General features: G+C 44.1%; 1 protein-coding gene across 1 annotated transcript in view; it reads right to left on the bottom strand.

Annotated features, from left to right (window-relative positions):
* The window catches only part of PDE4DIP (phosphodiesterase 4D interacting protein), a 179,228-nt gene that overhangs the window by 103,939 nt on the left and 48,602 nt on the right, over positions 1-26,687 (bottom strand). The window contains exons 3-4 of the mRNA XM_039841359.1: positions 24,449-24,600; positions 8,406-8,516 (exon numbers count right to left, since the gene is read on the bottom strand). Coding sequence (XP_039697293.1) covers positions 8,406-8,516; positions 24,449-24,600 — 263 coding nt within the window. The remainder of the gene's footprint in view (positions 1-8,405; positions 8,517-24,448; positions 24,601-26,687) is intronic.

The raw sequence follows: 26,687 nt of genomic DNA, 5'->3' as shown, positions 1-26,687 counted from the left end.
GATTTTAGACCAGTAGCGCAAAGGGGAAGAAACTCTAAACTTCTGATATGCATACGAAATCCCTTGAAATTTTGTTGAAGATCCAGGAAGTCATTGCCAGTGCCCGGACAGGTAGCAGGGCCTCCGTGATCCGAGTCCCCACTTGGCCATTAATTTGCTGTGTGACCTTAGGTAAATTACTTTATTATTCAGGGCCCCAGCTTCCTTATCTTTAAAATAAAGGGTTTATTCATTAGGGAAAGCTCAGTGAATGGTATATAGGAACTCTCTATTATTTGTGTAACTTATCTATATGTCCAAAATTATTTTAAAATAAAAGGCTTTCTTAAAAAGCAAAGGGGTTATATACAGATTGTCTCCCAGATCCTCTCTACCTCCAAACGGCGATGCTACGCCCTTACTTATCTCCCTTCAGGTGAAAGTATCCAAATATATATATCAAAGCAGAACTTTGCCCGCTCCTCCTACCACACATAAGATGTTGATTAGGCCTAGATTCTGCTTTTGGCATATGCTATACCCTAGGCAAAACCCGAGTTCTCCAAAAACACGTTAAAAACATTCCACCTATATCCACGTTGTTTCTGCAAACGCGTCAGCTCGTCAAGTAGGGAAAAGCTGTCTCTGTGGCTGTCCGCGCTTGGAGAAGCTCGGTTCGCTCCTAGCAACCAGGCTAATTATAACTCCAGCTACCTGGTAACAGCGCTAGATTTTCCCGACATTGGCTGGCAGTTTCAACGCCATCTCAGCTCTGCTGGCACCTCCTTTGCTGAGATGGCATCGGAGGAGCTGAGAGACTGAGAGAAGAGAAGCGACCACCCAAGTTAGGGGGACAGTATCCAGAGAGACCGGACTTCGGAGCTGGGAGGGGTGCTGGTGTCGACCCGGGTGCAGCCCACTCATTTTATACATAAAGAACCAGGGGGCCAGAAAACGGGACGTGTCTTAGCCAGGAGCTGTGCCCTCGGCTTCACCTCTTGCCTTCGAATTCCCACCCCGTCCATCGCCAAATCCTACAGACAATTTACCTTCTCAATATTTCACAGATCAGTTCCCTCCTTTCTGTCCCTGCCGCCACGGGCCTCGCTTAAGCCCTCATCACCTCTTTTTAAAATTGAAAAAATTTTACTTTTTAGCTTTTTAAAAAGTAATAAGGCAGTTATAGGTTCAGCCTCCTCTGTAGTAACATTCCCCGCCCAGGTGGCACAGGGTGGCGATCGCCACACCTGCCCTGACACATCACTGTCACCCGAAGTCCGTAGTTGACATCAGGCTTCGCCCTCGGAGTTGTACGTTCTACAGGTTTGAACAGGTGTGTAATGCCATGTACCCACCGTTACAATATCGCACGGAGTAGTTCCGCTGTCCTAAACATTTTCTATGCTCTGCCTCTTCATCTCTCCCTCCCTGCCCACCCAGCCACAACTGATCTTTTTACTGTCTCCATAGTTGGTTTGGCCCGTCTGTCCCCCTGCCTTCCAGCCTTGTCTTCCTTGAGGCCCTCTTCCCCACCCGCCAGAAGGATCTAGGCGTTCCCTGCTGTTTGAAGTTCATCAGCAGCTCATCATCCTCAGGATAAAGCCCACAAGTCTTTAAAATGGCACAAAGCCTCATTCTTTGTGCCTACTACTTAAATTCATCGACATAAAAACACTTCAGTTCTCCACATCTTGCCTCCAGGCTCTTGTTGGAACCATTACTATATAATATTTATCCTTTTGTGACTGGTTTATTCTACTTAGCACAATGTCCTCATAGTTCCTCCATGTTATAATGTCAGAATTTTCCTTCTTTTTAAGGCTGAATGACATTCCGTTCCATGGGCATCCTGCGTTTTGTTTACCTATTCCTCTATCGATGGACACTCAGGTGCTTCTACCCTTTGGTTGTTGTGAACGACGCTGCTCTGAACGTGGGTGTGTGAACATCCGTTGGAGTCTCTGCTTTCAGTTCTTTTGGGTACATACTCAGAGGTGGACTTGCTGGATCATAGAGTAATTCTACGTTTAACTTTTTGAGGAATCGCCACGCCATTTTCACGGCGGCTACACCGCTTTCCATTCCCAACTAGCTACACACAGAAGGTTTCCAGTTTCTCCACATCCCGGCCAACACAGGCTCTTGTGTTATTTGTTTGTTTTGTTTTGTTTTATAATAGCCATCCGAGTAGGTGTGAGGTTGAAATTTTTTCTTTTTAACCAAGAACACAAATATTGGTTACAACGATTTAATGAATGGAGTCTCCCTACTTTCTGTCTACTTGCACTCCCCGGAAGAAGAGCAAACGGACAAGCATGCCTTCGCGGACCCCGGAGAGGCGAGAATGAGTGAGCATACACGCTGTGTACAGACAAGGACACCCCAAGCTTCGAGAGAGCTGTTTTAAAATAGCTCGGCCAAAGTAGTTCTTCTCTCTCTCTCTCTTTCTACTTATATTTCTCCCTTCTCTATTATACACATTATAAAGTCCATGTAAGTAAAACATAGGGGGAAAAAAATCGTAGCAGCTACCTAAGCGAGGTATCCGACTGTGAAAAGAAAACAGAGTCAGCTCTGTTGCATATAAGAAGAGAACCATTCACTCTGCGACAGCAACCACAAGCAGCACTTTAGACGGTAATCTGAGAGCTGCATACTCTCTGCATGTGTCTCCAGGTAGGCAGGATACTAAGGATCCTTTACATTTATTTCAGATCTAACACGTTAAATGTGTTTATATACGGAAGAAGGGCAGGGCAGGAGGAGTTCCTGTCTCCATTTTAGGAAACTAAGGCTCAAGGAAGTTATGGACAAGGTTTTTCGACTGAGCCCAAAACATGCATCCCTACCTTTGATATCCCTCAAAGCTACTCAACTTTCAGTCATCGTCTTCCATTGGTTCAAGTCGGGTACTGAAATCAGATAGCCTGATGGGGTTCATTGGGACTTCCCTGAACTTTTGGGTGCTGAGCACAGTACGGCTGCATGTATGTGGTTAGTCATCATATTACCTAAAGCCTAAAGAAATCAGGCGAGAACTAAAGAAAATCAGTCAGTGGGCCAAAAAGAAATTTAACAAAGAGTAGATCTTGAAAATACTCATCACGAGAGAAAAAAAAAAAAAGTTTTGTGACTACTTGGGGTGGTAGATGTGGTAATCATTTTATAATGTATACATATAAATCGATTCATGATGTTGTACACCTGGAACTAATATAATATTATATGTCAATTATATCTCAATTGATAAAAGAGATATGTCTCAAAACATAAACTAATTAAATAAGCTGAATTTAGAACCAGTCCAAGGACATCACAAAGTATTAAACCAAGATAATAAAAAATTTTGAATTATAACCAATCACAGTCATGATAATAATTTTCATGGAAGCAAAGGACTTTGCACCATTACTAAAACATTTTACTTAAAAAAAAAAAAATTTAACAAACGTAGCCTTTCTTATTCTCTTTGAAGGAGCAATTTTATATTTGAAAGTGACAGTAAGTTTGCTGCAATAGGGAAACTTGGATTATATTGTGTTATTTACACATAGGCAAATTAAAATGAAGACTGAGACATATTGGAAAAATGGCCCCAAATCCATGAATGAGGAAAAAGAAACTGATTTAGAGGGGGGGAAAAAAAAGTCCAGATCAAATATGCCCAGTAATTGGACTTATCTGGATAATTTTTGTCATCTCTCAATTTGTCACAATAAGGGCAAATATTTCTTAAGGACTTACTATATGATAGTTGTTATATTGATTTCAACTAATTGGCTCATTTAATCCTCTCCCAGACCCTGTAAGATAGGTGCCATTACAACATCCAGAGGAATTCGGCTCAGAGAAATGATAGTATTTGTTCAAATTAACACAGGTAGCAAGTGATCAAACCAAGACTCTATCTCAGGTCTGTCTGGCTCATAACTCTTAGACAGTATGCCTAGTGACAGCAGAATAGTAGGAATGATAAAAACTTGGTAGGCAAGTACAGTCAGGAGGCTGTTTACCACGACTTCAAAAACCTAGCTGCATAAACATGCTATGTATAAACTTCAAAGTTTGCTCAGCAAAAATATCATTCAATCTCAAAGATGAGAACCCACAGCTCAGAGAAGTAAGGCAGTTTAAAGTTCAAAAAAACGATAGAACACAACTCTTTCAACTCCTAGCTAGAGGCCAAATCCACGTTAGCTTTCTAGCATCAATTATGTCATATTTAAACACTGACTCTAGCTGGTCCAGGATGATGACATTCAATTTCTCCTGATGCTTTCATTATTGGATCTGGCCCTGTCAGATTTTAAATTCCATTCTCAGAATGGAAACTTAAATCTTTTTTTAAAGCACCTTGGTTAATAATAAACTCACACGAGTTCACAAGTAAGTAGTCATCATGAGGCAAAACACGGTTTTGTGCGCTGTTTGGGGACTGGGTGTTTACTACACGGCGGTGGATTGCATAAATTCCAGGAACGAACATATTTCTAGTGGCGGTGCACTCAGCTATAATGAGAAGAGGCAGGAGCAGATAATCAACGGCAATGAAATCAGCCAAGTTGCCACCCAGAAATTATTTACCAGAGCAGCTGCAGTCCAGAAATGCAAACGAGCCACTCTCTCTGGGAGTGGGACATACTCAGCTGTGGACCACGCATGGCACCTTCTCACTCTGCTCCAGAATCAGGAGCTATCTCCGCTGCAATGGTCTTCCCTTGCCTTGCTTTCTTTATGTGTTCAAAATTGTCTCCCCAAAAAACTGAACCTACAATTAATATTTGCTACCAAGAGGGGGCAGTGGTACCTAGTCAGGAATACGCCCTATCTGTTTTTCTGAGTTTGTTTTTGTTTGTTTGTTTTTAATGGTTTACAGAAATTGGAGCTTAATGGATAGCTTAAACACTCAACGGAAGAATAGCCAGTCTCACAGAACCAATTTTTATGTATAATTTAATACTGTTTTATTAGTTCATGGCTAGCATGAGTCTCAAGATTATTTCTGAATTCTCTCAATAGCTTGGAAAAGAGAAACCTTTAGCTCTTTTTTTATATTTACTTGTGTTGAAGTTGATAGTTCTAGGTTTTTATATAATTCTCTAACTCTTGTAACTTCTCTTACAATTAATTAAGATCCTTGTAGCTTCTGTTACAACGAAGGATTATACCTATTTTAATCTCTCAGTCCGCTACGTAAAGGACTTGCCACAAGGAACCTCCCTCCAGTCCTTGTCTCCTACAGTTTTCTGTATTTCCCTCCCCTGCGGTCATCCTGGTAAAAATGCTTGATTGTCTCTCCTTGAGACAGTGAGTTTTCACTCCTGAGTACAAACTTCTCAACAAAAATCTGCAGTAGCAAAAATACGTAAAATGATAAAATAATTACTATTCACAACCAACTACAGTACGTTTCTCAAATGTTGGTTTTGTTTAAGAGAATCATGCACACAGCACCCAAATTATTGCAGACTCTAACTCGGTTGGGTGTGATTTAATGTTTTCTCTATATTTAAAGAAGTCTCCTTCCAACGCTGAGAAAAAACCGAGCTAAGTTTGGTCACAGAATAAGGCTCTCAGCTCCCGCCGGACTCACCTGACTCACCAAGTGAGGTATCGGATGTCACCTTTGACATCTCACCAACATGGCTGTTATTTAATTGTTCTAATCTTAGGGAATCATGATGTGACTTACAGGGATGAACCCGAGAGGCCCCAAGTATCCCACAATGGCGCATCGATTACTTTGAATTAAAGTTACTGCACAAGCAGCTGCTGCCAGAAGGGCACCGTGACCCTCCTTTATCTCACTGAACAGCAGGAAAAAAGATCTCCGCTGTGAAAGGTGTCCTCCCCACACCTGGAAGTCACGCCTTATCACTGGAGTTAAGCAACCCAAAGCCGAAAATTTTGTTTAAACAAATCTTGTTGCTTCTTTTTAATGTACTAATTTGTTAATTCCTTATTAATGAAAACCCCAACCTTGCTTAGATTAACCTTTTTAATGAGCGCTAACTTTCTTCGTCCTATCAATTTCTCACAAATGTATCGTTTTGTTTGTTTGTCTGTTTTTGTCGAAAAAGTATGAAAAGGTGCCTGGTTCGATCATTTCCTTGAGCCGCATTTTATGATCTGAACATTATATTGTGATTCTTCCGGACACACGTATTCCATTGGTTTTTCTCCTGTCAATCCAGTCTTGTGTCAATTTTATTCTTTTATTATTAGTCTAGCCATAAGAAGCACAGAAGTGGGGTAGGGTTGGGGGGGTTCTCCCCGTTCCTGACAACATAGTCATGGAAATATCTGAGGATGAGATTAAGAGGCAAACCTCTTCCTCATTTTAAAATATAATAACTATTACTACTAGTAGGCATATAACTATTACCCCCTCATATATGCATGAAGCTGTGAAGCTTTGATATGTCTTCTGATTTAACCTTTACAGCTGCTATTTATTCATATTCTCAACAAATGATTTTCAGTGCCTATGGTGCTATGTGTTAAACTTAATGCAGGCTCTAGAGGGCTGGAACGAGCTCAGAGAGGTTAAACTACTTGCCTAGGTCCCCTGGTTGTCCAGGGCTCCTGATGAGGTGATGTTCTAATTCCTTGTCCTTCCAACAAAACAAAATCGCCTGGTTTCTATCGCTCTCTCGTCATCACTACGTGGTGTGATAAACTAATTTCAACTCTGCTGTTAATGATTGATAATGGCTTTACGTGTTCTCCTTCCCAAAGTAAGAGCATTTTAACTTCAGCCTTCAGTGTCTCCCAGATCATCACCAAACGGGATGAGTGACATGACAGGGGGACTGAGCAAACATTTGGTGAGAAGGGAAAGGAGGGGACACAAAAGTGGTGCGAGATCCTCAAATCATATAGCTGCCTGACTAGCCTGCACTGAACACTAGGAAGACGCGGGGTCCTGTCTACTTCCTATATGGGACTAATAGCAATAGTGGCCTAACAAAACGGCTGTCACCTCTGCACTGTGACAGTGTCCTGTGACTACCCCTCACTCCCAGCAGCTTCTATAATCTTTTTAACCACACTTCTCCAGGACAGCAATGGTGCCTTCTCACATGCCACCTAAAGTGTTCCCTGGAGGCTGTCCCCGTAAGCCAGTGCAGAGCAGAGAGCAAAACCCATGGTTCAAGGAGTCAGTTGATTCCAGATGAAAAAAAAAACCTATTTCCTCACACATCCATTCACTACTTCCACCCCGAGGCAATGCAGCCACTCATCCCTGCTCCCCCTCCGCTCTCTCCCGGTTATCAGCCCTCACTTGGCAACACCCTCCTGGACCCCCGGAAGCTCCAGTGAGACAGACACATCACTATTTAGCCACAGAAGCGATGAAAGGTGAGTCCCCAAACTGTTGGAAATCCAGGAAAGACGGAAAATGGGGCTATATCCTCCAAATTTAGCTGTCTATATTAGTTGAATTTATCGAATAATCGTTGGGGTTTCGTTGACACCAGTTACTCGTCTGATCCGAGATATTATTTGGCAACCTGTAACGCTTCCCAGCCTTCTCGACGGGATATGGCATAAACAGTGATAATATTTGTATAGTCTTCCGTGTAAACAGCTGGAGACTTAAAATCTCTGATAAAATCAGAGGTGACCAGCTCCAGGTCACTTGGGTCACTTCGGTGCTTGTCCAGACACCAAGGGGGCTGAGGAAACCAATACTGTGGTGACCCGTTAGGATGCTTAGTCCTTGTCAACCACACGGCCTGAAGTCCTCTAACCAAGATGCCGTCTCACCTCACCCCCGGCTCAGCCAGCCCCCTCCATCTCTCTTCCCCACGCCAATCACTCGGCCCTCAGTCAAGACCGCCGTCCCTTGCCGTAACCCTCTGGGCCAGCTGCTACTCCATCAGCGTACCCTTTTCCTCCGACAGAAAATGCCTAAGATTCCGTCTGAAAAGCTTATCTGGATAATCACCTTCGAAAACGAACATGAATTTCTCAGGAAAGTCCTCAGCCGCTGTCCCCTCTCCAAAGTATCATTCTCCGTCCCCACTGAGCTGGAGCTAGAAGGGGTCCCTCTCTGGTAGGATGTGTGACCAGGAAACAACTTGCTTCAGATTCACCTCTGGCGCTTGTTTGAAGATGCAAATTTCCAAGCTCCCCCTCCAGCTACTCAATCCGCATCGGGACGGCGAGGCGGGGGACCCGACGTCCTACCCCAGCCCCCAAGGCGATTGCTCTGCACAGTGCCACCTGGGAATTACAGGCTCTGATTTCATCCAGCTCCCTCTCTTAACAGAGAAGGAAGTGGAAAACCGGCTCGAAAGAGTGAAACGCGCTTGTCCAAGGACGCTCGCGGTTAAGGTGAGCAGACCGGGCCTGGAACGCACCTCGCTCATCCGCACAGCCCGAGCCCCGACAGCGCCCCCCACCCCGCCCCCTGCACTCACCCGCTTGTAGATGTCCTCCCGGCTGGCCTCATACTTCTGCTGCATACGCTCCTCCAGGAAGTAGATGCGCAGCTTGAGGCTGAAGTTCTCCTTCTTCAGGTCATTGAGGTGCTGGGACAGAGTGCGATATCCATTAGACATGGTGGGCACCCATGGGGAGGAGCGTGCCCGGTCACCCCTTCACCCCAGCACCGCGGCGCGGCTGCCCCGCGGCATGAAGCGCGCGGCCGGGACGCTGCGGAGGCTACGGCCACATGGCCCGGGTGGCTGGCGCGCCCTCCAGGACTCGGGACCAGGCTGGCTGCTCTGGCTGCTGCAGCCCAGCGCACTTTCCTTTTTTACCTCCGGGAGGTATTTGCGGAATTCCTGACGGAGGGACATGCGGCCTGAACTCAGACACAAGTGGTGTAACCCGACTCCCAGCCGGGGCTCCGAGCTGTCACCCTCCCAGAGCCGCCCAGGCCCAGCTGTAGACAGTTAACAGCTTCTCGAAAAAGAGCGGAGAGTGACTCCCACCCCCTCCCCCCACCCCCCGGAGCCTCCAGGAAATGGGGAATGGGAGTAATTCAAGGTGATTCTGGGGTTACAAAAAGAGAAGGAAAGGCTGAAGGGCGCGCATTTAAGCTCCTGGTGGCTGATTTGCACATTAAACCCAAAGGAGTGGCCAGAAGTAAGAAATAAGGTCTCTATAGCGATCACCTGTACACGAATGGCCGGCGGAATGGTGATATCCCCGTTCTGTCAGGTGCGAATCTTAAAGAGAGGTCCCTGATGTCCTCTGTTGGCCCAGAGGCTCACCCCTCATCAGTTCCTTCCCAGTTTTCCTGACCAGACTTAACCATCCCTGAGGTGCTTAGATAAATAGCCTTTATTACCGTGAGCCTCCTCCCTAAACAGCAGAGCCACCCACAGGAAGAGCTAGTCTTCTAGTTCAGTGGAGTCTTTGCACAAGCTCACAGAAAGGCAGGGTCCAGGGTCCTCCTCACCAGGGGTGAGGGAGAGAGAGAGTGGGAGGGGGCGCAGGCGGCAGCCTGGAGCCCAGAGATTTCGGCCAGCCACTGGTTCTTAACTCGGGCACCTGCCAAGCGGAGCCAGGCACTCATCACCAGATCCTGCTCGCAAAGCGATTTAAGATCCTCGAATGACAGCTGCAACATTAGCAGGAAGTGTTATTTATACCACATCACACGGGACATTGAAGGTGACTGCGAGACGCACGGACACCAAACATAGGTTCTTGGTTGCAATGATACTAGGTTGGAAAAAAAAAAAAAATCAGTATTCATGTCCAAAGTAAAGAAAGCTAAAAAGTTGATACTTAATTCAAATACTCCTTTCCTCCCCGATCTACCCGCTCTTCAATCTTCTAATTCTTTCTTTACTCTTCATAATCATTCCAATCAACATCTCTTGAGTCCCCCACCAGGGAGTATGCTAAACACGAGGGGTACAACGATGAAGGCAGCCTCAACTTTCAAAGAGCTACCTAGCTACGCAGCTATAGGTGTGTGTTTCATACTCTAATCCTCCAAGCTTGTGTTAGTCACGCTTTTTACATTTTACACTGTAATCCAGGGCACACATGTATGCGTTTCACAAAGTAATGTCACTGAGACGGGGCATCGCTTGTAAAATTCTTAATCTTTTAGCAGGAAATGAAATGGGACATCTCTCGCAGAGTTAATCTTTTTAGTAAACCTAGTTAAGTTTTTTTTTTTCCTTTAGAAAAAAGGCTCTCTTTCTCAGATCCTGATAATTGCCCAAACTGGTGACTCAGATCCTTTGGCTATTGATAAGGGTCATCAGCCCATAGTTAGCAGAAATGGTGTTAAGTCAGACAGGGGCCCTTAGAGTCTGAGGGGGGAGGGGACTTAAGGCCAAAGGTCTTTTTTTACTCTTTAAGAAATATATTAATCAAGCCTGTTTCCCTTTACTCAATAATGAAGTTAATAATAGAAATTATTAGATATATGATTTAAATAATAAGTTGGTATCTTCTTTTCTTTGTCGAGGGACTGAGATGGCACTTCTGCAGGAAACCCAAGACCCTGCCCTGACTGAGGCAGAAAGGGAAAGAGCTCCATGAAACCCCTGTAGGCAGGGACTAAGGCCATTCTCAGCAGGAAGCAGACACGGAAGAAGAGACCTTCAGTCCCTTAACATCCATACTAATAATAAGAGGGTACATGGCTCTTAGAAAAGAGTTAGGCAGGAAAGTTAGGGGGTTTCGGGTCTGCCTGCAGACACTGAGGTCATCCTATCCTAGAAGGGGTCCGCTCTAATCCTCCCACAATTAAGCAAGCCAGAAGGCATTTTTTAACTCTCACAAAGAAACAAGTAGGCAGAGAATTAGGTACCAGTTTAAGCCAGTCACTCGCACCGGGCGCAATGAAGAGCTCAACGAACTTCGACTCACCGGAGCCTCATTATACCATCATTATAATTATACCATCATTATAATGTGATGCATATACCCGGAAGTTCATTAATATCTTTATAACAGACTGAATTCTGGGAACAAACATGCGTAGACCGCAAAGTGATGACTCACTGAGTCCTGTCAATCTTAGTTGTCAATCGAGGAAGCCCACTCCTCTAAGAAAAGTATCCGCCCACAGCAGATAGGGATAAAAACCCAAAAGCTTTGTCACCAGGCCTTTTGAGCCACACTTCTCTTGCTCAGTCCCGCTTCTACTTCTGGACGTGGACTTTCCCTTCTGATAAAACTTTTCTTTTCTACTGTATTTCGGTGTCTTGCTCAATTCTTTGTTCACGACATCAATAGCCTGGACAATGCGACGGGAGAGGACCCCGCTCTCCGGTAACATCACCATCACTGCGTGTGATGCCCTCTGATGCCACTCTATTTCCCTTTCTGGGAGTGGCCCCGCTGAATTGATTTCGTGACGCATTAATACGTGTCATTCTAAACTTCGAAAAACACTGCATCTATGAGAACCCAGAAGGCAAAGTGATTCATTCTCACTGCGACGAAGAGAGGAAACCTCACTGGGAGTTGCACTTATACTTTGCTTTGAAAGAGAAAAACTTTGAGCGGATAAAGTGGCCCCGGGAAGGCACGATTAGAACTGAGCGGTTTCTCGAATAGATTTGAATCCTAAGTAGTCAACACATTGCGTACCACAGACTGTTGGCAAGTTAAGATAAAATATTCTGACAAAAAAAAAATGTAGATTTTAAAAATTCATTAGCTATTTTCGTTAAAACTGTGCTCTTGGAATAAATGAATGTCACTTAGGCTTGGTTAGAGTAGGGAAGAGAAAAGACTAAATTTAAACTCAAGAAGATCCTTTTCTGGTCCCAGCTCTAGGAACTAAACAGCTGTCTGTCTTGAACTTGCACTTCTCCAGAGGCCTCGCTGCCCTCGTTTACAAACTGCAGTGGTTGGAAACTAAGGGAATTTTAAGGCCCCTTCCGGTCTAATTCCTCCAGGAATAACCAAATTATTATCACCTCCATTTTGCACGAGGAGAACCAGGGTGCCAGATTCAAGCTCAGTGTTCGATAATGTTTTCGATGTCCACTTGGATTCTTTTATCAAGTGAGATCATTTAATAAAAATTTTACGGGAAGTAAAATCACATAAGAATGCAGGGTATTCTTCCCCAGCCTAGATATTTCTTTCTGCTCGTTAATGCTTATTTCCTTTCTTTCACGTCATCACGAGCCCTGTTCTTCTCTTGGCCCTTTTCGTGTGTGTGTGTGTGTGTGTGTGTGTGTGTGTATACATGCTGCTGCCAAAGGCTACAGCAGATGTGTGTGTGTGTGTGTGTGTGTTTCTGCTCCTTAAAGTGAGTATTTAAATGATTAGTCCAACCGAGTCTTCTTACCCAAGATCTAGCCCTACACATCCAACTCTTTACCAGGTAGTTCAACTTCAAAGTTCCATTCCCACTACAAGCTTTACAGCGAAGACTTGCACGTCTCTGTCATGTCTGCCAGAATCCATTCCAGCCATCGGTTCTCCATATTATATAACTAAAGTGATGTTTTCAAAACTCAAATCTTATCCTGTCATCTCTCTCACTTAAAACCCTTCCCAGGCATCTCGTCACTCTTAGAAAAAAAAAAAGGAAAATCCCATCACATCTCCTCAAGACACCCTGCCTCTTTTTTCAAGTCCTAGTTTGAATCCCACCCAAAGCGGTCCTTCCTACCCTAGCCTGGAAAGATTTAGTCCTCTTTGGAACTCCTAAGGCAAATATTAGCGCTTGGCAAATGTTCATGTGCTGCCTCATGATATTGCTTTTCTGTTGTCTTGACAGGTTGTTTATACCTTTTAGAGCTATTTAACTGACCCTGTGTTTATGTCTCTCAAACTAGTCTGTAAGCTGCCCAAGGAAAGAGTCAAAGATTTACGTGTCTTCCTATACTCCTTCCAGTCCCACAAAACGAAAAGAACCTCTCCAGTCACTTTCATTCAACCTTGTAGTCACAGCTTGTTAATCACCCCCACCAGACTCGAGCGTTTCGAGAGCTGGCAAGGAGTCCTTTGTGCCTTTGTGTTCTCATCGCTTAGTATTTAGGAAACACTCCCTAAATCTCTGAATAGATAAGTGTTCCACATATATTTCTTTTGTTGTCGTTGTTGATTTGATTTGTTAAAGCCGGGCTAGCTTGCTTATGTTGTTCTCATGACTTTCTGATATTGCAGAAAAACTCTTACTTCCGAGTTGAAGTCTCCACTTGAATACAGACAGCTTGTACTCGGGACACCTGAAACCCAACTCCTGACCTTTCCCAGGCGGTCCGGGGCATGGAGCATGAGCAAAGGTGCAGTGGGCTGACTGGGCTGAAACAAACACATCTGTCTAGGCAGGTCCTGGCTCTCGGTTTGGACAAAGGGTCAGGAGAAAGGGTGGGGCGGCGGGAGTGGGGAAATGGGGGAGTGGGCAGGAACCGCTCACTAGGAAGATGTTTTGTTTGTATATTGCTTATGTTTGTTTATCTTCGGTCGTTCTAACAAACAAAAAGGCACCTACTTGGGCTGCACACTAGACCTACTACGTGGGGGCCCCTCCTGGGAGGGCCTCCGGCTTCTGCATTTTGACAAGCGCTGCCTCCCTTGGGGACTAAAGAAACTGGGTTCTTGAGCAAGCGACAATGCTTCTCTCTCTGTTCTTCCTTTTTTACACAGTATATTGAAAATCCTTACTCTCAAAATACTTTTTCCAAATGTTAATGGCTTTCCCCTGCTCTTTCCTTAATTTCTTCTTCCCACTGCTTCTTACTGTATGAGCCCAGACTGGAATTAAGACTTGAATAAGGACTCGATCAATGCCAACATTAGTAGGAGGATTACAAGCCAGCTGTTGTATGTCATGCCACATTAACATGGACAGATGTCAAGTCAGCCTTTAAAGAAAAATCGGCTTCACATTTGCCTAATCATATTCAGACCCCCCAGAAGGCTCTTATAATGAAAATGCTTGAAAACATACTAATCTCTTACCATTCTCCCTCCAAAAGACAAAAGCTCCACTCCAGTAAAAATGATTAATCATCTTGATTGACACATTCTTTTCATATATAAGAAAACTTCTGCAACTTAAACTCTGCTAATTTGATATCTGTGATCATTCCTGTCATTACATTTTGTGAATATAAAAATATTCTTAAATAAGTTAATGTTAGAGGAACAGGAGACTAGGGTTTAAGTAACCTCTGACACTGTACTATTCATTTACAAATAGGCAATAAATGTTATCACTATTATGCATGTTTAGGTGGAGTAGCATGGCATTTTGGAAGAGCAAAAGCTTTTGAATCAAGGAGATCTAAGTTCAAATCCCAGCTCTGCTATTTTCTAATTGTGTAACTTTGGGACAATTACTAGTAATTAACCGTAGGAAAGGAGTCAGGAGCATGGGACCCAGGTAGGCCACTAAGGAGCTTCCAACTGTATCTGTAATGCTAACTTTTGTGTTTTAATCTGAGGTACACAGAGTGAAAATAATATTTTGTAAAATTTAGATACTAGATACATGGACGGTGTTTTATTATTCTTTGTACATTCCTGTTGTTTGTGAAATAGCTCATAATTTAAAAAAGCTATTTTAAAGAGAATGAAACTAGCAATTATAGGGAGGCGGTGATCAATCAGATACAAGGATGAATTCTCAAGTAGGGTTGGATGTAGTGAACTTATTGCCACACTCCATCTATACATTCATACGTTGAGTATTTATTGAGCACTTGTATTGTGAGAGCGTACATTTCTTGATACAAAAGGGACTCGACTGAAACTAAAGAATCACTTGTCAGGGATATCGTTAAGAGTCATCACACATGAGCTAGCACTTAGCCCTAGAGGACTTGCAAGAGCCTTAGCTACCCTGAGATTCTGTGTTTGAAACATATTTTCTCACAGAAACAATACTACAAAGATGGCACCCATGAGAGACCTACCAGTGTTTGAAGAATCTCAGAACGCCAGCTCTCTTGCAGTAGACTTCTATAGGGTAGTGGCCTTCTACCTGTTCAGGCTGGGAGCTTTGTCTGCCTTGTGCAGAAAGAGGAGATAAGTGACATAAAGGACACCATATTTCTAAGGCAAAAGCAGCAATGATGACTGGGGACCCAAGGACGATCCCCACTAGACTATGTAACCCATAACTTTGCTGTCATATTTTCAAAACGGCCCTATGGGAAAGGCACACAAATGGTTGAAGCATCCAATGGAACCAAACCCAGAACCCAATTTGTTCTGGGTTGGAGGACAGGGGTAGACAGGAAGAGATGGGGCAGGGAGAAGGATGAAGACGGCATGTTCCACATATAAATATTTTATTTACAATACATCTATGTGTCTGGGAGCCCTTCCGTATGCTTTCTTGATAACATCTAAGTTGCAGGAATACAAAAGTTTAATTCTTGGCTGTTTTGAATGAGTTGGGGCTGTCTTACAAAATTAATAGGATATAATTACACTGTCTTCATAAAAACAATCGCCTGCAATCCCCATTATTGCTCAGGAAAGTGAGACATCAAGAAGTTAACTGACTTGCTCATGTCAAAAGTGGAGGAGGACAGACTACAGCTTCCCACAGACTGCCCTGATGTACTGCACACTCAGCATGGCCTTGATCGTGACATCGATGACCCCTGTGAACCTGGGATTCCCTTGTGACTGATAAAATACGTCCACTTCTACCTCCAGTCCCGGCATCTTTTCAAAAAGTATCCTTCCCTATAAATAATCTTCCTTGTGACCCTGAAGGATCTGACCACCTAAACCTACATAATGCATGCTTTTCTCCATTTTCGAGATGAATAAACCAGAGCAGGTACCCGAAAGGTTAAACATGTGACCCAGCAATTCTACTCCTACTTTTACAATTGAAAACATATGTCTACACGAATTCTTCTATATGAATGTTCAAAGAAGCATTATTTATATTATTTATAAGAGCTGAAGAGTAGAAGCATTCCAACTCCATCAATGGATGAATGGATATACAAAATGCAATATATCCATATGATGGAATATTATCCGTCTGTAGAAAGAAATGAAGTACTGATGCATGCTACGCCATGGACGAACCTTGAAAGCATCATACTAATGTGAAAGGAGCCAGGCCCAAAGAGTCACGTATCGTATGATTCCACTGACATGAAGTGTTCAGAAAAGGCAAATCCATAGAGAGAGGAAGTGGGTGGATGGGTGGTTCCCAGGGGCTGGGCAGAGGTGGAATTGGGAAGGACTGTTAATTGCTATGACGGTGTTTTGGGGATTGATGCAAATATTTTGTAACTAGACGATAGTGCTAATTATTGCACAACTCAGTGAATATACTAAAACCATGGAACTGTATATTTTAAAAAGGTGAATTTTATGGTATGTAAATTATATTTTGATACCGCTGTTATTTTAAAAAGAAGAAGAAAGAAACCCAAGCTGGGAGAAGTAACATGCCCAGTCCTTTGCCTTTTATTTAGTATTTTTATAATAATGATTCCGTTAAAGTTAAATTCAATTAAGAGCAAAAGGTTTGGAACTGATTGTTTCAAAATGTTTCATATGTGGACCCTGCTTAGATTATGGGGCCCTAACATAAAGGTGAGATGGAGTATCGTCTAAGCAGCCCTCAGCATTGAAAACTCACAGTTTACTATTTTTACAATCCTCAAATAAAACAGAAAGTAAACTCACAGTTTACTATTTTTATAATCCTCAAATAAAACAGAAAGTAAACATGATCCACTCTACCTTGACACAGGGACAACCACTCATTAGGCTGTCCTGAAGAATGTGCCTAACTTTTACAGACCATTCTAACAAGGAAAACGTCGACCAAAGTCAATGAACTTGGTTTTCTGCTCATCGACCCTTCCCCTTCCACCAGGGATTTCTGCCTAGTGTTCCAGAAATCAATTGTTGATGCCTGCAGACTGCAAATTCTACAAAGACCTGGCTTTTTTTCCTTTTGGGTTGTACGATATAAACCAATCTTTCTTCTGAAACTCAGTTTCTGAAATTTTACATAATTCCTGAAGTTCCAGAGTCTTTTAAATGCTACGGTACCAATAATATCACTCCATTTTCTCCCCTATAACTCAGAAGCATACTGATACTTATGCTCTACACAGCCTTGTTTCTGAAATGACTGGCCGGATGACAAGAGAGCTAACAACAGAGCTATTACATCGGGTGGATAAATAACCGTATCTTAGCATCATCATGTGGATATAGGACAGGGGTTCAGATGATGCTCTGCTGCCTTCCCCCACCACAGAGACATAGCCACACCACCCCCAATCTTGGAATAAGAAGGTGTCATCATCGTCATCACATTAGAGCACTATGAACTATATAAAACTAAACCAAAACAAATAACTTCCCTAACCACCAAAAATAAATGGCCCAGCCAGAAATAGTGCTGTCAAAGACAGTTAAATGAGCTCAACGGCAGAAATGACAGTTGAGTCGCACCGATGCTGGGAACTCCCAGGGACTCCTGGGCTCCAAACTGGACTCTCCATCAGTTTGGCTCGAGCAAACCAGGAGGACTTGGTGGTGTTTGCTCATGATTGGTTCAACCCAGGAAGAGTATCTGCTGAACTTCTAGTATTCAGGGAGAACATACTAATGTATGGCCTCACCTATTTTTCTAGAGTTTCCAGCAGCTTTTCTCTATACTTCTCTAGGAGAGAAGGTGATTGCAAAGGCACAATAAGGACTTTGTCTAGACAGAAGAGCTATGAGTTCACAGTATACCATGAACAAGCGTGGTTGCAACAATAAGGTTTTGGCCAGGAGTAGGGGGTGGTAGGGGGATATATTACCGAACTGAACCCCAGTGGACACTCCAGTACTCCAGCCATGACCAAAAGCCTCCTCTTTCTGAGCTCGCTATGCTCTCTGCTGCCTTCAGGACTTTTCATGGGATCAGTGTTAGCCTGGAATGTCAGCTCGGAGGGAACTCTCTCCAGCTAGCCCTTAGGGACTCTATTTAGATCTCACCTATAAAGGAAGCCTATCTGACCTGAAAGCCCTGGTTAGGACCCCTCCTGAGCGCTTCCTGCTCTTATGATTGACATGATCTGCTTGACTGCCTCACCAATTAGATTTAGTGTTTCTCAAGAACGAGAAGGATCTCCTTAATTTTCTTCTAAAAAGGAAAGTCATTCTACTGGCTTTGGTCGTTGTTGCTGTTGTTTCAATGGTTATAGAAGAGCTCCATGTGCCTGCCCCAGTTGGTCCCTTTCTCAGTGGATGGCATCTCCTGGTAGCTGCCCAAGCAAGAAAGCGTGACATCATGCATTCGTCCAAAACACAACAAAAAAGAAAAAGGCATGCCTACTATGACCAGGCGTTCTGCTGATCACCATATCTAGTAGTGGATGACACCAACCCTGTCTCTGTGATCATGGAGTCCTGATTCTAACAGAAGAGGGACTTTGAAGAAATCGATCACGTTATTAAAGGGGAAGTGCAAGGTACTCTGGACATTCACAACGACAGGGCGACCACGTGGGATGGGAGTGGAGAAACGAATTGGTGGTAGGTGGTACTTGGGCTTCTTCTCCATCCCTGGTCATGCATCCAATCAATTGCTTAGTCTTGTCACTTCTGCTTCTGAAATCTTTCTCTTTCGTTTCTCTTACTCTATAGTGTCATCACTGCCAGCCTTTCCGTGGAATACTGCTACAGCCTTCTAACTGCTTTCTCTGCCTTCGACCCGGCTCCCCCAATCCAGAGTCCATACAGAAGCCAAAGGGATGTTTCTAAAAGGGAAATCTGGGTAAAGAACAGGGGTTCGCCTCTGTCACCTCCCTCTTTCAAAGCTTCCAACGGTTCCCCCACTAGGCTCCAATACAATGTAAAAGCGTTTGTATAACTTGCAAGTCCTTGTAATATTTTGGTGAATATCCTTCCAGACATTTCTATTTTTTTCTCCCTCAAAAATTAGATCTTATTTTACGTAATATTCAGTCAAATCATTGTTGTTTTATTGTTTAATCTTAAGTCTGTTATCATGGACATCCTTCCAAGCCAGTACACTGTTCTATGATGTTCTATTGTATGTCTATATCATCCTTGAAATAATCAATCCTCACTTCGATGATTAAATTATGAAATGATAATTAGATTATTTCTAATATTTTATTAGTACAAAAATACTGAAATAAATATTCACCCTTGAACACGCCACTCTTCATATGTTCATACTTGATCATTGCGTGTTTAACGGCTAGAATAGGGCCTGGCACACAGGGTGCACCCACACACTGAGAGGCTGAGGGGATGAACAAACAAATGAATAAGGGAATCCGCTGTCCGTAGAGAGGCATAACGAAAGTGTGGCTAAGAGTTCAGGTGCTGGAATCAATACACTTCTGTTCAAATCCTGGCTCTAGCACTTTCTGGCAATCACAAGTCTTCTTATAGGTTCAGTGTCCCTCTCTGAACAAATGACGATAATGGCTGTACCAATCTCAGAAAACTGTTATAAGAACTGAATAAGATAATGCAGGTCAAGTGCATCCACAGAGCCCAGCACACTATGAGCACTCAATAAATATTAATTGGTATCATCATTTTTTTTGCTATTTAAGATTTTTATTTTTAGAATGAAAATTATTATTGGAATGAAAATTCCTCAAGGTCCATAAGAAGAAAAATAGAGTTTTTCTTCAGATAGTGAAGAAGAGAAGTTTACATATATATATGAATAAAAAATTTTTAAATGTTTTCCTAATATTTAGATTTTAAAGACATACATATGTTTGGCAATTAATCTTGTGATATCTCTTCCACTGTTACCTTACCTATTATTTAAATTAAGTCTTCTATAATTTAAATTTCATATGTCCCTAATCTTTGAGAATGGTAACTTGTAAGCATCTCTGCATCCTCTACAGCTCCCAGAATCATTCCTTGTATTCATAGTTCTTACAAAAAAAAAAAAATGATTGATACGTATCTGGCAACATTGCTTAGGAATGAAGACGCTGCTGAAGTTCTGCAGAATGACTCCGAAAAGAAGAAACGTCTGTGCTTATGATTCTGAAAGAAGGGTTTCCCCCCTTCCCTTCCCACCTGATACCTTTTCGAATGTCTTAAAACACCAGTGGAAACAAAACCAGTAGGCTTGGGGCACCGTGGTTTTGGGAGCATAGATGCCATTAAAAAAAAAAACAAAAATGCAGTTCACTGGTAGTATCATTTCTCAAGGCTGTAATTACAAAGAAATGCTCAAGAAACACCGAAATTGCTGGACCTAAAGGCAGCAGTGATCCAGACGCACCTAAACCAGAATAGGACACGCAGACCGTGGTTAACTCAGATCTCCATGAAGATGGGAAAATCCCTTTTAGAAATGTTTTTTCCCCCATAGACTTCAAAATCCAAGTGGAAAAATCTGCCAGGATGGGTGGGGCCTCCCCAGGCTGACTCACTGTGGCTGCATTCAGCTACCAGGAAAGCTGGCTTCGGACTGTAATTAGGCAAACATTGCAGCTGGGTTTGTTGGCCTTTTCACATTGAAAACAACATTATTAGAAAATGTGTAAACAGGAGAGCACAGTGGGGGCCCCCTCTGGACCTTAGGGCCACAGACACCCCGCCCCCAACCATAGCCTTTCTGTAGCATCTGCCGTTTTCATCCTAAGTATAGAGCCGTGTGCACACTTTCCACCAGTGCAAACCTCGACCCTGGAAATCCCTGGAGTTACCTCGGTTCTGTCACCTGAAACCTGTAGAGCTTTAGGTAAATTATTCGAGCCTTGGTCTCGTCACTGGTCTAATGGATGTAATAATACCTATCGCCTAAGTCAGGAAAACGAACTGAAAAAAAGCCGAAATAAAATACATATACTAGGTACTTTTCGAGTATCTCGAAAAGTACCTAGTATATATACATGATAAATACTCGAGTAGTATTTATTATTACTAGATATTCTTATGATGTTAATAAGCCCTACCAAATATTTCAAAAGGTCTCTGCTTCTTTCTCTTACTTTGCCTGTATCATTTTATCATCCCAGTTTAGGTGGAAAAATGGTCTTCTTTTAAACTCGCTGTTAAAAACACATATACTTTTCTTGACTTCCTAGCTTCCTATCCTAACCAATGAATTAATACACCAACATCCTCCTTAGAACCGACCATTCAATTTACGGTGAATACAGTCAGCGGATCCCGAGTACAGGCCAGGGGAACACCAACCCAACAGAAGCGGCTGGAGGAGACGAGGCCGAGGAAATCCAAATCCAGTAGGTTTAGCTACTCGGTGCATGTTTACTGAGCATGTACTATGTACTGGCATTATGCTAGATTCCAGAGACTAGAAAAGGATGAGCACAGGTGTTTCCCGCCCTTGAAGAGCTTAGAGTCAGAGAGAATATTCTGAGATGGGAGAGTCAAGGAAAGCATCTTAAAAAAAAAAGAAAAGAAAAGAAAATGGCACCCGAGCTGAAACTTGAAGGATGGGGAGCCGTTAACCAGGCCCAGAACAGGAGAGGAAAGGTGTTCTCTCTCTACTGGGAAGTATGAAACAGCTTTGGATTGCAAGCAATTCCGAATTCGTGGAGCAAAACACATGTGATAAGACTATGCGGAGATCCAAGTAGATTTCCGGTTTTCCTGGAGGAAGCGAATGGTTCCCGCCCCTCCCTACACGACTGTCACTGGCTGAGCTCCCTAATGGAGAAAGTACTACTATTTTAGGTCACAAAACTGATGAGTATTTTCAGGCCCACATTATAAGGCATTGGGTAAGTTCCTTTGCTCCTCTTGGTGCCTTCATTCCCTCATTTGTAAACCGGGGTGATAACCATGCTTTCCTCCCAGGGTGTCGTGAACATTAAATAATACTGCACATACTTAAGACAGTACCTTAAACATTGATCGAGATACTCTAGTTAGTTATTACCCATGGGCTGCTCTAGTCTCTGCCATCTCAGAGCTGCTGGGGGCGGGGTGGGACCGTACTCAGTGAGAAAACACATAGGAAGGAGTTTTTCTCAACATCGCTTAGATGAAAACCCTTTCTGACCTGATAACCTGTTAGGATTTATGACCATGGCAGGTAAACTCTATGACAGAGTTTAGAAAAGTCACAGTTTCTGAGCCCTGACACAAAAGCTGCCTGGTTGTGATTGAATTATTACTTGACACACGGGAAAGAGAGAGAGATTTCAAACATCTCTACTGGCCCTTCCTCTGTCTCCTAGCTTGGTTTCTGCCAGTGGTTCTCAGCTCTGAGAAGTAAAGATGAGCCAGGGATATCGGCTCATACCTGGATGCCAAGAGACAAGGACCTGGAAGTCAGGTCGCCTCTGGTGGTCACCCAACTCAGCCCTTTATTTTCCCTCTCCCCGCAGCATCCAGCCATTCACCTTTCAGTGGAGGTGACATCCCTCACTTCTGTGTTCCAAATCACCTCCAAAAGGAACACGCGGGCAGGCTGGCTTTCGGGGAATACCCACACAGCTCTGAGGGGTGCTGCAGCCCCACTCACCCTTTCTACACCGAAGCAGAATCAAAAGGTGAAAAATGATGAAGGGGTTGGGGTGTTAGCACCCCCACTCCCACCACCAGCCCAACACAGCTACGCAGAGGTTTAGTCTTCAATCGTCACTTAATATTCCTGCACACTCTCTGCCTTTAACACACACATACACATGCACACGCAGTATCCATGACAACGACAGGCAATAACAAAGCCAAACCGAGAACAGGCTGTTTGATTCTCAGGCACGTGTGATGTGGAGCATCTTCTTCGTCCACAGGAATATCTAGCAGGATGTATATTAGGTCCTAGTGAAACATTTCTATTTACAAATTGAGGGAGGACAGGGTAAACCCATGTAGATACTGCTTTATTAACCCTTTTTTGAAAATGGAATTTTATAATTTTATGTCAAAAGCTATCGATCCAAGAATGAAAGAAACCCACATGTCTTAGGCATATTTACACAGTACTCCTGGTGGCCCGGTCCCCGGGTAGCACCCACTGGGTACCAGAGAGCTGTTCTTTTTTTGAGCCCACAGGGGTGTGAGACATCTTGGGTGCTCTTTCCAGGCCATGTCAATGCCAGTAGATGGATTCTACTGAGCAGCCTTCCTGGGATCAAGCCAGGGCCCAGGAGGCTGGGGACGCGTGTGACATTATCAGTAATTCGGCTCTTGGCCATATCTGAGGATAAGGGAATGATGTCGCGTGGAGCTGCTCCCTGTTCCCCGAACCCCAGGTTTCTGATCTGGTGCAGGTCCTGCACCCCGGAGGGTGGCCCCACCCTCATAGAGCACCGCCTCCAGGCTGATGCTTCAGCTACACCCTCCACAGGCCACGCCAACATTCTACAGTGTGACATGCGACGTGGCCAGTGCACCTCGCAGTCAAGAGCCCACCCCGCCCCTCCTCAGCTGGGAAGCGGATGCCCGGGCTGCGTGCTTTCCTGGCTGGAATCCGAGCCAGCGGGACAGGTGCTCTGTGAGCCCCCAGACCGGGGTGCTGCCTGCAGCCTTCAGCAGGAAAGGCAGACTCACACCCGGAGGAGGAGTCTAATCCTGTGAGAGTGAAGCACTGACTGTTCCAGGAGGCGTCCCCGTGTGGTCAGCTTGCTACCAAGCGCAGAAGCGTGTCCCACCAATAGAGCGGTGGCCTCTGCTGCTGCCGGGATGGACACTCGGAGGGGCGGTAGCTCTGAGAGTCCCAGGGAGTGGAAGCCCCCACCTCTGCACATTGTGCCTATCGCATCGGTTGCCATAGGGAGCTAATGTCCCAGCTGCTTTGCTGCTTGGCTAGTTGGTGCCTCGTCTACCGGTGAGCACTAACATGCAGCACGCAGGTCGCCACCTCGTGCACACGCCGTGCGTCCGGCCATGGGCTCGCACGGCACGTGCTTTGTGTCTAGCTTCTTTTGCCTGCGAGGGATCATCCGTGCATATGAACCATTACTTCTTCCTCTTACCGCTAAGTAGTTTTCAACTATACAAAAACGACACAAAAGTTTCTCCCTTCTCCTGTCGATAGGCATCTGGTTTTTTTCCTTTTTTTTTTCCCTAATTTTGGGCTATCATGAATAAAGCTGTCCAAAACATTTAAAGAGAAAGAGTTGAACCATTTTCAACACTGATGACAGATTCCTGTTGAGAAGCAAATGACTGTGGCTGAGGCACCTCATGCTTCAGACAGTAAGTACCCAGCTCTGCAGAGTGCTCCAAGCCAGCTACGGAGAATACGCCCGCCATCTGGGCTGGGTCCCCTGGGCTTATTATAGTCCAGCTTTAGACTCTCAGGGTGCCATTTAAACGTCCTGAATTGATCTCAGAAGCAACAGGGGTAGAAATGGGAAGGCGGAGCGCTGGCAGAGGCAACGGCCCACACGCCACGGCACTCAGCACGGAGCTCACCGTCCAGAGGCTTATCGGGACGAACGCTCTTAAAAGAGACACCATGAAGGTAAGCATGGCCACAGTCCGGACTAAGCCGAGGGTCGTACTTTTGTAGGACGTCACTCTCCCGTGGTGGGCCTTCCCCCTGGGACAACAATAACCCACCCATGTGACTTACCTTCTCAAAGTCTCGCAGAGCCTGTGTGCGCACCTGCGGGGGTTTCTCAAATGCTCTCAGGTAATGGGTCTGCCCAAAGGGGAACTTCTCGGCACTTCTCCAGGTCTGTGGCTGTGCTGGAGGGCCTCGATCTTTAGTGTCACTAAGAAAAGCTGCGGGCGAAACAGAACAACACAAAATTTTACATAATGGTGGCATCAGGATCGTTCTCGCCAACATAATCCCGCAAAATTCGGTTTCCGCAAAACACAGACCGATTCTAGGCGACGTGGAAACAGCTCACATACAGTGAGTCGCCTGTGGAAGATCATACTAACAGTGGTCCCCAGTGAAACGCTCTGGTTTATGTCCACACCTGTGGAAGTGGATGTTCCTGCGTCTCCATCGAGAAGTGCTGTTTCTTTCTCCGCCCCTCGAATCTGGTTGGCCCAGTGACTTGCTTTGAACATGAGAATACAATGAAAATGCCACAGTATGAGCTCCAGGGACAAGGCCTTGAGCGGCCTTGCATGTCTGTCCTTGCCTTCTTAGACTCCCAAGACCACCACACTGTGAAATAGTCCAACCTACCCTCCTGGAGGAGGACAGGCCAAGTATAGGGGGAAGGAAGATAGCCCAGCTGGCAGCCAACTGCTGGACACTTGAGTAAAGCCATCTGAGACCCTCAGCTCCAGGTACACTGTCAGAAGACTGAAGCTTTTTGCGTGATCTCAAGTGAGACCAGCAGAAGAAATGCTCAGTTTGCCAACACATAGGATTGTGAGAAGTAATAAGCCATTGTTTTAAGCTCCAGGTGGGCTTCAAGGGCCAGATAGTAAATATTTTAGGCTCGTGGGACATACCATCTCTGTCATAACTAGTCAGCTCTGCCCTTGTTACTCAAAGTAGACACGAGCAATATGTAAATGAATGAGCATGACTCTGTTGCCATAAAACTAATTTTAAAAACTGGCAATCGGTCCATGGGCTGTAGTTTGCTGAGCCCTGTTTTAGGATGCTTCATCACATGACAAAAGATCACTTAAATATCCTCTTTCGTTTTTTTGAAGTCAGGCTACTAGCTAAGAAGTATTTCTACAAATCTCTCTCTCTAGAGAGATTATAATTTAGGAATAATAACAATTGTAACACCTAACACCTTTAACTGACATTGCAGGTTAAAAAATAGCTTCACAAAAATTATTTCATTTATAAAGTTACTGAAACCAGTGAAATCGACTGATGTGATTATTAAATCCCGATTACTAACGATTAAACAAAGGTTAGAAAGTTTGCTTGAGCAAGATTACATTTCTAAAAAGTGGCAAAACCATGTTCTCTCCACCCAACCTTCCTAACAGGAATACTGTGCTAATATTGACGCTTTATTCTGGTGTCTAAGGGGATGTAACAAGTCTAAGAGTTAGGAAAAAAAAAAAACAGGTAAGGAGGCAGAGATGCCATCAAAGGAAGCACTGCCCTGGGAGAAGCCAGTGAAGGCTACTCCGTGCCTACCTCTGTGCCCGCCTCTGAGAAGAAACACTGTGAGAGAAAAGGAATCAGGGATTCCCTCCAGCACAGTCCACAGAGGACCTCAGATTGGCAGACTCAGGTAGAGACATAGAAAAATACATCTTTTCTTGGCTGGCAGAAGGAAACAATAAGACTTTCTCACTGAACAATTTTTTTTAAGTCAGAAAGAATGACAGCCATCACAAGACACTGAGCTTCAGAGACAGCATCACTGTAAATGAGAGAGAAATGGGCAGTGTGGGTGCCTCATGGAGGAAAAGTTCCCTAGACAGAGACACATGGGCAAAGGAGATCTCCAGGAGCTAAGAGGCAAGATGGCGTCCCGTGCTTTTTTCCTTTCCTTTCCTTTCTTTTCCTTTCCTTTCTCCCCTCCTTCTCTTCCTTCCTTGTATATTCTTGTCTCCTTTGTCAAAAATTAATTGACCATATATACATGGGCACCGAACGAAAAGATAACAAAAGCAAAAATAAACAAGTGGGACTATATCGAACTGAAAAGCTTCTGCTCAGCAAAGAACATTGTCAGCAGAATGAAAAGGCATATGGTATGGGAGAATATATCCTTTCCTCCCTCCCTCCCTCTCCCCCTCTTTCTCTTCCTTTCTGGAAACTTGCCAGAAGGAGAAAAAGAAAAAGTCTCCAGATACTTCAATCAACTTTTCAGAATTTTTAAAAATGCTCACAAAAGAGCATTCTCTAAAGGAAAGAAAGAAAGAAAGAAAGAAAG

This window comes from Pteropus medius, unplaced genomic scaffold (genome assembly GCF_902729225.1).
Source record: "Pteropus medius unplaced genomic scaffold, Ma_sr-lr_union100, whole genome shotgun sequence".
Taxonomy (NCBI): domain Eukaryota; kingdom Metazoa; phylum Chordata; class Mammalia; order Chiroptera; family Pteropodidae; genus Pteropus; species Pteropus medius.
Note: the sequence above shows the minus strand (reverse complement) of the source record. Positions and strands in the feature narration are given on the sequence as shown.